The sequence below is a fragment of the Saimiri boliviensis genome, chromosome 4 (genome assembly GCF_048565385.1).
Source record: "Saimiri boliviensis isolate mSaiBol1 chromosome 4, mSaiBol1.pri, whole genome shotgun sequence".
Taxonomy (NCBI): Eukaryota; Metazoa; Chordata; class Mammalia; order Primates; family Cebidae; genus Saimiri; species Saimiri boliviensis.
In genome coordinates this window covers 34,814,497-34,827,112 of record NC_133452.1, presented here as the reverse complement: position 1 = coordinate 34,827,112, position 12,616 = coordinate 34,814,497, and the positions used below count along the sequence as shown (strand labels likewise).

Here is a 12,616-nt window from a genome sequence, read left to right as displayed (position 1 = left end):
CACTTATCTGTGGGAGCTGAACAGTGAGAACACACGGACACAGGGAAAGGAGCAACACACACTGGGGCCTGTGGGGTTAGCGGGTGGGGTCAGCGGGAAGAGCATTAGGATAAAGAGCTAATGCATGCTGGGCTTGACACCTAGGTGATGGATTGGTGGGTGAAGCAAACCACCGTGGTCCGTGTTTACCTATGTAACAAACCTGCACATGTACCTCTGAACTTAAAAAAAAATAAAATAAAAAATAAAAAAGTGGTCACCTGTCACTAAGCAGTTCCAGAATGTGATGCATTTTGAGATTTATAGACTGAGCTTTACTTTTTTCAAAAACGTCTCCTTCCTCATTATTTTATCTGTCCAGTTGCTATTTTTTCTAACAAGTTTCTTTACTTTTATTTCAAATTTGTTGTGGGTTGGGACATAAGATCTCAAGCTTTATGTAATTATTCATAAAATAGGGGCCAGTAGGTTCCGAGTGTTCCTTATGAGGGCCCTCCTATCAGTAAAGCCCATAACCTTTGGCGCATGGATTGTGATGCCATCCATTTTGACTATTTAGATTTTTAAAGAAAAATTCTCTAGTCTAGATTGTCACGTGTATCCTGACCAGATAGGTTTGCTGGATAAGTAACGTAACCAGCATCTGGAATGTGTCTCCATGCAATGTTCTGAAACTATCCAGGTTTCCAACCACAAAACGCACAAATATAAAAATCTACCTTCTGAATGGAAATGCATTCACCTTATTTTATACTCTTGCCCCAAGCCTGTGCTATGAAAGCAAATGCATCTTTTATATTATTAAATTTCCCATTGAAAAATCCATTCTTTAGGGAATAACAGTATTTTTGCAGTAAAACTTATTAATATACTTCTTAGGAGAAAGTAGACCTTTCCACAATGTCTTGAGAACATAATTTCTGAAGGGTTCAAAGAACCAAAACAAAAAGATGTCACAATTTTTTTCCTTTTAACTTGTATTCATAAAATAGAACAAATTAGAGGGGTTTTTTTTTTTTTTCCTCCGATGAAACAGTGGCATCTAGTGGAAAGTTTTAGTCATTGCAGACACTTAAAGTTCCTCCAAAGGTCAAGAAGCAGGCATGCATGAAGTAAGATAATTCTCAGTTCGGGCTTATTTATCACATACCTGGCACTATCCTACATGCCCTACACTTACTAATTTATTTAATATACATATATGTCGATGAAAGTAAATTATTATTCTAGATTTTCATATAAGATACTGAAGCACATAGAAGTTAAGTGACTTCCCCACACAATTCTAAAGGATAATTTTTCTGTTTTTTGGGGTTTTTTTTGAGATGGAGTTTCTCTCTTCTGCCCAGGCTGGAGTGTCGTGGCACCATCTCAGCTTACTGCAAGCTCAGGTTCAAGAGATTCTCCTGCCTCAGCCTCCCTAGTAGCTGGGATTACAGATTTGTACCACCACCCTGGCTGATTTTTGTGTTTTTAGTAGAGACGGGGTTTCTCCATGTTGGCCAGGGTGGTTTTGAATTCCTGACCTCCGATGATCAGCCCACTTCGGCTTCTCAAAGTGCTGGGATTACAAGTGTGAGCCACTGAGCCCAGACTGATTTTTCCTTTTTAAATTATAGGTAGAAAAAAAAAAATCCTGGTATGTGTATTTACATATTTACTCATAGCATCATTCTTTCCCCTATGTTTTTCCAAGACAATATTCCAGGAATAAATTGGGAACATGAGGCCCCGTGTGGTGGCTCACGCTGGTAATCCCAGTAGTTGGGGAGGCCGAGATGGGAGGATCACTTGAAGTCAGGAGTTCGAGACCAGCCTGGACAACATAATGAAACCCTGTCTCTGCTAAAAATACAAAAATTAGCTGGGCATGGTGGCATACGCCTGTGGTCCCAGCTACTCAGGTGGCTCACTGGAGAATCACTTGAACCCGGGAAGCTGAGGTTGCAGTGAGCCGAGATCGCACCACTGCACTCCAGCCTGGGTGACAGACCGATACTCCGTCTTAAAAAAAAAAATTAAAGTAGGGGACCGTGTGCGGTGGCTCATGCCTGTAATCCCAGCACTTTGGGAGGCCGAGACGGGTGGATCACGAGGTCAAGAGATCGAGACCATCCTGGTCAACATGGTGAAACCCCGTCTCTACTAAAAATACTAAAAATTAGCTGGGCATGGTGGCACGTGCCTGTAATCCCAGCTACTCAGGAGGCTGAGGCAGGAGAATTGCCTGAACCCAGGAGGCGGAGGTTGCGGTGAGCCGAGATCGCGCCATTGCACTCCAGCCTGGGTAACAAGAGCAAAACTCCGTCTCAAAATGAATAAATAAATAAAATAAATAAAGTAGGGAATTTAACACAAAGAAAGCATACTAGAAATAGATTTTTGAGACCAATAGATTTTAGGTAAAAGAAAAATATCAGCTCTTCCTTTTCCTTGGCCTGTTCCTTGAGGATAATGCTATAGCACGCTGCGAGCATCTGCAAGCAGAACCGGAAGGCGGGCGCTCACTGAAGGCCACCTACCGACTCCCACGGGAGTCCGCACTGTGTAGTGCATGCAGCCCAGGTGGTCCATCTGCGTGCACTCTGACGTGTGGTGCAGGATGGAGGAAGCGAAGAACCTGAAGTTCTGCACAGACCGGGGAATGTCCATGGTTCTTGCCAGTGCTAAGGTTTTCCCTGTAAGAAGCAAGCAACAGAAAGCACTGTTGGCTAATGGAGGCACTCTGTCGGCTTTCACCGCACACATGTCCCGTTCCCACTCACACTGAAATGGCCAGGATTCCTTTTAGCGTGGGGCAGGCATTCCTTGACCTCACAAAGAGTTGATCATGGCTTGATAAAACCATAGAATATTTAGCTATAAGGTTGGAAACTGAGGTGGGAGGTTAAGCTGAGTCCATAATCTTTGTTTTATAGGACTGAACACATGATTCTCATCATGAATTTGCCAGATGCTACCACTTCACCCACACAAACTTTAGCAATTCAAAATCACCAAGCTTTGTACCTGTGACAAAGGCATTGAAATATGGGGGTTAGGACAGTCATATTTGCACATCACAAAACAAAACCCTTTTATACACATGTGATGTGTGTTTCATGACATTCCAACACATGGTAGAGTCATCAGAAGGACAGCTGGGAACGCCCTGGCATGGGATGCTGTGTGTCACCTGCTCACCCATCACATGCCCTGCTCATCCTAACTCCTGGATAGAACAGAAAGTGAAACATAAGCTGACCTGGACTGTTATCTCTTTAGCAATGCAGGGAGACCCGCCAGGAACACCAGCAGAGAACTTTTTTTGTTCTAAGGGCTTGGACTCAGAGTGCTTCCTAATTTTTTGGTTGGTTTATAGCACACATGTAATTTTTAAAACTCTCTTAGGAGGCCAAGGTAGGTAGATCACAAGGTCAGGAGATCGAGACCATCCTGGCTAACATGGTGAAACCCCGTCTCTATTAAAAACACAAAAATTATCTGGATGTGGTGGCACACACCTGTAGTGCCAGCTATCTGGAAGCTGAAGCAGGAGAATCGCTTGAACCCAGGAGGCGGAGGTTGCAATGAGCCGAGATCCTGCCACTGCACTCCAGCCTCGTGGCAGAGTAAGACTTGGTCTCAAAAAAAAAAAAAAGAAAAAAGAAAAAAAAAAAAAAACTCTTGGCTTATCCTAACAGATATTCTTGCAAAAACTTACAGGTATTTACTCCATTACCCTGACCTCTGGGAAAAAGTGGGAAAAAAAAAATGAGAAAATGTGTCGGGAGTAGAATGGTTACTGATATATCAGAAAACATCCTAAATAATCTGACTGTGTCACTGCTTTTCGGATTATCTTTACTTTGAAATTCTCTGCTTAGGATGAGTAGGAGACTACATGATCAGCCCTAGTTCTTCATCTCTCCCTATATCCATGCCCTTTGCTGTATATATTTGCATTTCCTTTCATCCAGTGGTCGGAGTATATTTCTTTGCCCCTCCGCTTTTGGATTCAGCCATGTGACTTTCTCTGGCCACCCGAATGAGGCAGGGACGGGCCGGCTGCAAGTCCTGCCTTCCCAGGCCTGGAGCAGGGGAGGGTTTGCTCTCTACTCCTACCATTGCCAGAGGAGTAGATGCATGGGCTGGCCCAGTGGCCCCAGGAGGGATAATGTGAATAATCAGAGATGCCCTGAGTCCCGTGTTACAATTAAGAGGTAACTCTTACCTTGGTCTTTAGATTCGGCCTGAGCAAACTCCTCCAGGGACTGCTCCAGCAAATCCGCCACCTGGTTCAGGACCCGGGAGCGCTCCTGGGGGCTCCGGGATGACCAGCTGGGAAAGGCTTCTCTGGCGGCCTTGACCGCAGCTTCGATCTTTGAAGAGCAAATGGGAGAGAGGGTCACCTTAAAGCTGTTACTCCTGAGGGAATGGATGGAACCAGAATCCTCAGGTCCCCACATACCTAATTTTTTTTTTTTTTAGATGGAGTCTCACTCTGTAGACCAGCCTGAAGTGTGGTGGCACGATCTTGGCTCACTGTTACCTCTGCCTCTGGCATTCAAGCGACTCTCCCACCTCAGCCTCCTGAGTAGCTGGGATTACAGGCGTCTGCCACCATGCCCAGCTAATTTTGTATTTTTAGTAGAAACGGTGCTTCACCACGTTGGCTAGGCTAGTCTCGAACTCCTGAATTCAAGTGATCCTCTTGCCTCGGCTTCCCAAAGTGATGGGATTATGGGCGTGAGCCACCATGCCCCACCCACATCTAATTTTGAATATTCAATATGTCCCAGTGCTGAGCCACCCACAAAGTACATGACACAGGTGTTTACATGACCAGCAAAGGAGAGGTATCACAGAAATAAACAAACACACTCCATTTCAACCAATGCATCCAGAATGTGGCAATCGGATTATTAGAAAGAAGCTATTTGAATTTTAACAGATGTATATTTTCAATCAATCACTTCAGAAACTAGAATTTTTAAAATATTGTGGGCCAGGAGTGGTGGCTCATGCCTCTAATCTTAGCATTTTGGGAGGCTGGATTGGGAAAATCACTTGAGCCTAGGAGTTCAAGATCAGCCTGGTCAACATAGTGACACCCTGTCTCTACATAAACTTTTTTTTTAAAGTTAGTTGGGCATGGTGGTGCATGCCTGTAGTCCCAACTACTCAGGAGGCTGAGGTGGGAGGATTACTTGAGCCCAGAAAGTAGAGGCTGTAGCGAGCTGTAATTGTGCCACTGCACTCCAGCCTAGGTGACACAGTTGGACCCTGTTTCAAAAAAAATGTATATGTTATACATATATAATATATATAGGATATATGTAATATAGATGTAATATATATGATATATAATATATAGTATGTGTAATATATAGTATATACAATATATATAGTGTAGAAGAATAAAATTAATCGAGGTATGTGGAATCTCTAAAGCTCCTAACTCAGCTGTGACATATAAGGTCTAAAATTTTGGGTGAAATCGCATCCTCAGACTGTCATTTTCATTTGAAATAACTAATTATATTCAGAACTTATGACTAATTTTTATATAATGGAACATGCTAATGAGTATTGCTATGCCCCTTTTACAGATGAAAAAACGGAGCCACAAGAAAGTAACTTGCCAGAGGTCACGTAGCTAGTAAGTGGCAGAATCAGGACTCAGCCCCAGATTTTGGTGGTTCCCAGGACCACAGGTTGCTCTGCCTGCTGCCTGGTTGTGCCCAGTGGAAACACCTTATTGAAGAAGAGGAGATTTGTGGCTGAACAGATGTCTTGGGTACCTGGTTTTACAGTTACATACAAAAGTAAACAATATATGTATGGGAAGGTATAGGCAGGGTCAACTCATGGCCAAAATGTGACGTAGGCAAAATAATTTTCAAGTCCTTATCTGCTCGTCTCTTCTCTCCGGCAATGTCTAAGTAATATCTTCTCCAGAGATAACAAATCCCTAAGCCGCATCTCACTCCTCTCCTTTCTCACATGAATGAAAAATTATTATAATCACAGCTGGCTTCCACCACTGTGCCCTGGCTCAGACTCAGAATCCTTTTCCAGAAGCTTCTGGTGGCCACAAGCATCTTTCTTGGAGCACTTGACCTGAAGCAATCTAGCCGCCTGAGCCTGTGCTAGCCCTCATGCAAAACCTGACCCGCACCCCTCCTTCGTTTTCCTCGTGCAAAGTCACTGATATGGTTAGGCTTTGTGTCCCCACCCAAATCTCATTTTGAATTATAATACCCATGTGTCAAGGGAGGAAAGTGATTGGATGGTGGGGGCAGTTTCCCCCATGCTATTTTCATGATAGTGAGTGAATTCTCATGAGATCTGACAGTTTTATAAATGATAGTTTTTCCTGGGCCTCACATACTGTCTTACCTGCCACCAAACATGCCTGCTTCCCATTCTGCCATGATTGTAAGCTTCCTGAGGCCTCCCAGGCCATGCGGAACTGTGAAACAATTAAATATCTTTCCTGTATAAATCACTCAGTCTCGGGTAGTATCTTTATAGCAGTATGAGAATGAACTAATACAGTCACTTTCAGCTGAGCTGAAGTAAAGCATCAAATGATTCTCATCTTAATTAGAAATTTAGAAATATGGTGGCTTCACCTCAAAAAGTAAATCTCTAATGTGGACCTGCAGACAGGATGGGGGACAAGCTTTGGTGACCTCCACCACCAGCTACAGCCACGAGGAAGCCCCACTGCCAGCCAGCAAGAAAAGGGTGAATTCCTCCAGTCAGCGTAAAAATCTGATCTTTTTGCTATTCAGAAAATTCAAGTTCACTAACATTTTCTAAGTTGCCTTATAGCACATCTTATGTCCATGTAATATAGAATACATATTAAGTACTATATATAATAATATGAGTATAAACTAATACATAGAAAGAATTTACTATATGCAAAGCACTAAGGGCTTAACACATATGAGTCTGTTTAATCCTCAGAATGACACTATAAAGTAGGCATCATTATTATCCTCATTTTAAAGATGAGGAGACTGAGGCATGCGGAAGTTCAGCTCTAAGTCAAGGCTGTAGATACAAAGTGGTGGAGCTAGTCTTTGAACCAGGCAGTCTGACTGTAGTATGTGCTTATGACTGCAACGCTATAATGCAAATATGCTATGCACACAGGTGTGCATGTGTGTGTGCACACATGTGCATAGGACCATGAATCTAAGCATCAGAGATGAGAGTGTTAGCACTGTCCTCTGTAAAATAAGATTTCTTATTTAACATGGATTGTCCAAAGAAGCAAGTTGTAACAACCTAGAAATCTGAAATCTCATAATAGAGATTTCTATTACAACTTGCTTCTTTTTTTTCATAACAGAGATTTCTAGGTTGTTACAACTTGCTTCTTTGGACAATACATGTTAAAGAGCTTAGTGGATGCACACTACCAGACTTAAAATATACTACAAAGCTATAGTAACCAAAATAGCATGGCACTGGTATAAAAAACAGACACATAGACCAATGAAACAGCATAGAGAACCCAGAAATGAATCCATACATTTACAGTCAACTCTTTTTTAACAAAGCTGCCAAAAATATGCATTGGTGAAAAGAGAGTCTCTTCAATATATGGTGCTGGGAAAACTGGATAACCATACACAGAAGAATGAAACTAGACCCTTATCTCTCACCAAATCAAATCAAAATAGACTGAAAATTTAGATAGATGTAAGACCAAAAACTATGAAACTGCTATAAGAAAATATAGGATAAATGCTTCAGGACATTGATTTGGGTAAAGATTTTTTGGGGGTAAGAGTTTCAAAGCACAGGCAACAAAAGCAAAAAAAAAAAAAAAAAAGACGTGAAATAACATCAAGCTAAAAAGTTTCTGCACAACAGAGGAAACAATCAACAGAGTTAAGAGAACCTACAAAATGGGAGAAGATATTTGCAAACTATCCTTGTGACAAGGGATTAATAACCTCAATAGCCCCCCAAAAAAATCCAACTTAAAAATGGGCAAATGGTCTGAGTAGATATTCCACAAAAGAATATGTACAAATGGCCAATAGGTATCTAAAAAATGCTCAACATCACTAGTAATTAGGGAAATCCATGAGATATCATCTCATCCCAGTTAAAATGACCATTAGCAAAAAAACAAGAAATAAAGAAGGCTGGTGAAGATGCAGAGAAAAGGTAAGATGCATATGCTGTTGGTGGGAAAGTAAATTAGCGCCGCCATTATAGAAAACAATATGAAGGTTCCTCAAAAAAAAATAAAAATAGAACAACCATGTGATCCAGCAATCCTACTACTGGGAATTTATCCAAAGAAAAGGAAATCAGTATACCCGTACCCCATGTTTATTGTAGCACTATTTACAATAGTCAAGATATGGACTCAACCTAATGTCCATCAATAGATAAATGGATAAAGAAAATATGGCATAGGCCAGGCACAGTGGCTCACACCTGTAATCCTAGCACTTTGGGAGTCCAAGGCTGGCAGATCACGAGGTCAAGAGATCAAGACCATCCTGGCCAACACGGTGAAACCCTGTCTCTACTAAAAATACAAAAAAATTAGCCAGGCACAGTGACACACATCTGTAGTCCCAGCTACTCAGGAGGGAGGCTGAGGTGGAAGAATTGCTTGAACCCAGGAGGCGGAGTTTGCATTGAGCCGAGATTGCGCCACTGCACTCCAGCCTGGTGACAGAGCAACACTCCATCTCAAAAAAAAAGAAAAGAAAAGAAAAGAAAAGAAAATATGGTATATACACACAATGGAATATTAGCCATAAAAAGGAACAAAATCCTGTCATTTGTAGCAACACGATTTGAGCTGAAGGATATTGTGTCAAGTGAAATAAGCCAGGCACAAAAATACAAATATCACATGTTCTCACTCATTTGTGGAAGCTAAAAAAAGTTGATCTCATGGAGGTAGAGAGTAGAATTATGGTTATCAAAGGCTGGGAAGGGTAGAGGAGAGGATCTAGGTTGGCTAATGAATACAAAAATATGATTAAAAGGAGTAGGTTCTAGTAGAGTGGCAATAGTTAACAATAATTCATTGTATATTTCACAATAGAAGAAAAAATTTTGAATGTTTCCAACACAAAGAAATGATAAATGTTTAATGTGATGGAGATCCTAGTTACCCTGATCATGACACACTGTATGCATTTATCAAAATGTCACATATGCTCATAAAGATGTACAATTATCATGTATCAATTTTTTAATTTTTTTAAAAGGGTGTAATGACTGCAAAGCACATAGCAAAAGCTTAATAAATGGAAGCCACTGTTAGCAGTGCCAGCAACATTTTTCTGAGTGATGTTTCGGGAAATTGGACATGTGGTTTGTATGATAACCATATTTTTCACGCCAGCAATGCATCTTCCAAATATTTGGAAGTTGGATTGCTGAGAAATTGAACATATCTATTACTCTACTAGCTAGTGCATCCATACCTCATTCTATTATCTAAAAAGGTATGAGCCATTAGCTGCAGAAAATATTTCAGCTGAATTTGGCATGTTTGTCATTTTTAACTCCACTTTGGCAAACAAGGAAGAGTGGAAAACACAAAGCTGGATTTCCCACAGCTGTGTTAGGTCATTTGAAGCAAACAAAATTACAGATTATAATTTAACCAATGAGTTAGCCAACATTTGCAAACATTAATCCCTAAGTCTAAAGGTTTATTTTTAATGCAAGACAGATGTGAAGTATTAACAAAAGAGAAAAAAATAGCAGTGTTCTTAAAAAAAAAAAAAAAAAACCTTTGCATGTAATATATATTTTTATATAAAGGCTATAATTATATTTTAAATAATCTAGTTCTTTGTGCCTTAAAGAGAACTAATTATAACCCATAAGGCATTAGATGACTACACATACATCAGTTACATTTACCACTCCCAATATATTTACATTCTCAGTGCAATAATTGATAGCTAATCAAATATTTTAAATTCCCCAAGTCAAATTAACTCTACATCACTAAAAATTGTAATACATATACCATTAAACACTTTGAATGAGAAAAAAGATGCTGTTAAATTTAACTCCAAAAATATATGAGAATTTGATTTTGAGTTTCATCATTCAAATGATTGATTTTATTTTACTACGTATTTTGAAGATACGACAAATTATAAGAAGACAATCTAAAACAAAGCCCACAGTTTTTTGCCTGTCTGTTTTAGTAAACCTACACATTTTTCTTTTTTTTTTTTTTTCTATGTTGCTTTGTGCATTGTTCTGTTTTGGTCAATGCACCAGAAAGCTACACATTGTTTTAAATTCCATGGATATAGCAGTAAATTTAAGCAGTGCTTGGTGGAGAGAAGGAAATATTTAACAAAGTGATCATTACAAATAATACTTTGTACCAGACACTGATTAGGAAATGTTTGAGAATTATAAAAACAAAAACTGCACACACGGCTGTGTTAGGCTAGCTAGAAAAATGACTTACTTCTGAATATAGTAAGAGAGTTGCTCCACATATCATACAGTCCAGTCATAAGGTAAACCTTCTTAGGACCAGAATCTTCCTTCTATATGTTTAAGAATCCTACATCTCCCCCCAACTCCCTCTGCCTTTAGAAAACTGTTACCCATAATTGGCCAACATATTAAACACATTTCAGTCTTGTTTAAGTGCATACACTCACCTCTTCTCTTCCACTATTCGGAACTCTGCAATACACTTCCCCTGTTGACGGGTCGTAAGAATCTATATATGAGCTACAAGGTAAAAATTTTCCGTCTATGAAGTTTTCCAGCATCAAAAGTGCCTTTGTTGCAGCCATAGCAAGGAAAAATTCTGCCTTTCCTCTTTACAACTGAGCACTCAGGTTGTCCCGCCGCTGTCTGGACTCCTGAGTGAGTCTCCCCGATCCCAGCCCCCATATTTCCCTTTGCCAATCAGTGAACGTGGGAGGGCAGCTGACGCTCTCGGAGGGCATTCCAGTCTCAAACTCAGAACTAAGAGGGCGGCTGAATGTTTCACAGACTTCTAGTACCTTATGTGACATGTATAACTGTGTGTAAAACTAACAGCTACTTATGTGTTTATAGTCCTTTAAAATCGTCAAAAGGCATCGGTGCCTGTGATTTTATTGGTTTCACACCGTCAACTGCTCATTGCTCAAACACTGATGGGATGCCAGGCCCTGATGCAAGTCCTCTACATGAATTTACTCATTTACTGCACACAACGATCCTATATGAAGTAACTATTACTTCCTCTCTTTTATAGAGGAAACTGAGCCTTGAAGAGGTTAGACCATTTTTCCACAGTCACCTAGTTAACAAGGGATGAACTGTAGCCCTTTAATCTCCAAGTCATACACTTCTTCCTCAGCGCATGACTGCTCCCCCTGCAGAGGTGACTGAAGACAGACACCCTCTTTCCATTGCTCCTCTGTTTTTCTTTACCCTGGCTGCCTTCTCTTGGAAGAGCTGTCTCTCCATCCCCAAACCAGGGGTACAGTGGCACTCACATCTTCCTAGGTGTGCCATGCAAATAAAGACAAGCCAAAAATGTGTATGACACATACAGCAAGGGGTTCGGATCCATGATGAAGCTGAGAGTTTCTACAAATTGGTAAGAGAAATGAGCACCCCAACAGAAAAGATAAGCAAACATACAAAAGAAGCAATCCACAGGTAAAGGAACACAATCAGCTAATGAGTACCTTAACCATGCTCAGCCTCGTTAATCAAGGAATGTGAACTCCTAGGCTCCAGTGATTCTCCTGCCTCAGCCTTCCAAATCACAGGGACTACAGGCGCCTGCTACCACGCCTGGCTAATTTTTGTATTTTTTGTAGAGACAAGGTCTCACTATGTTGGCCAGGCTGATCTTGAACTCCTGGGATCCAATGATCCTCTTGCCTCAGCCTCCCAAAGTGCTGGGATTACAGGCTTGAGCCACTGCACCCAGCCATAACCACATTCTTGGCAAGAGCTCAATCTTCTCACCCAGTAAAAAGGAGAGCAGTATAAAGATGTTTAAAGAGGTACATTTTCTCTCAGCTTAAAAATTTTAACGTTCCTTTTCTAGGTTACTTTTTTGTTCTGAAGTGAACTTTTTGTTTTTGTTTTTGTTTTTGTTTTTGTTTTGAGATGGAGTCTCACTCTGTCACCAGGCTGGAGTATAGTGGTGCGATCCCGGCTCACTGCAACCTCCGCCTCCTGGGTTCAAGTGATTCTCCTGCCTCAGCCTCCTGAGTAGCTGAGATTGCAGGCCTGCAACACCACACCTGGCTAATTTTTATATTTTTAGTAGAGACGAGGTTTCACCATGTTGGCCGGGATGGTCTCAATCTCTTGACCTCGTGACGCGACTGCCTCAAAATAACTTTTATTTATTCCTTGCACCATATACAAAAATTATTTTTTTGAATCTATTTTTTCATTTTTGATGTTTGGATACAAGTTTTCCTGTTACTCAGGCTGCAGTACAGTGGCATGATCACAGCTTACTGCAGCCTTGCACTCCTGGGCTCAAATAAACCTCCTGCTTTGGGCACCTGAGTAGTTAGGACAACAGGCATGCCACACCATGCCTGACTTATTTATTATTGTTGTTGTTGTTTTGTAGAAACAGGGTCTTGCCTAC

General features: G+C 40.9%; 1 protein-coding gene across 1 annotated transcript in view; it reads right to left on the bottom strand.

Annotated features, from left to right (window-relative positions):
- Positions 1–11,092, bottom strand: part of ALDH8A1 (aldehyde dehydrogenase 8 family member A1) — a 34,735-nt gene extending 23,643 nt beyond the window's left edge. The window contains exons 1-3 of the mRNA XM_003932459.4: positions 10,665–11,092; positions 4,214–4,361; positions 2,523–2,678 (exon numbers count right to left, since the gene is read on the bottom strand). Coding sequence (XP_003932508.1) covers positions 2,523–2,678; positions 4,214–4,361; positions 10,665–10,802 — 442 coding nt within the window. The 5' untranslated portion in view covers positions 10,803–11,092. The remainder of the gene's footprint in view (positions 1–2,522; positions 2,679–4,213; positions 4,362–10,664) is intronic.
- Between the last annotated feature and the right edge of the window lie 1,524 nt (positions 11,093–12,616).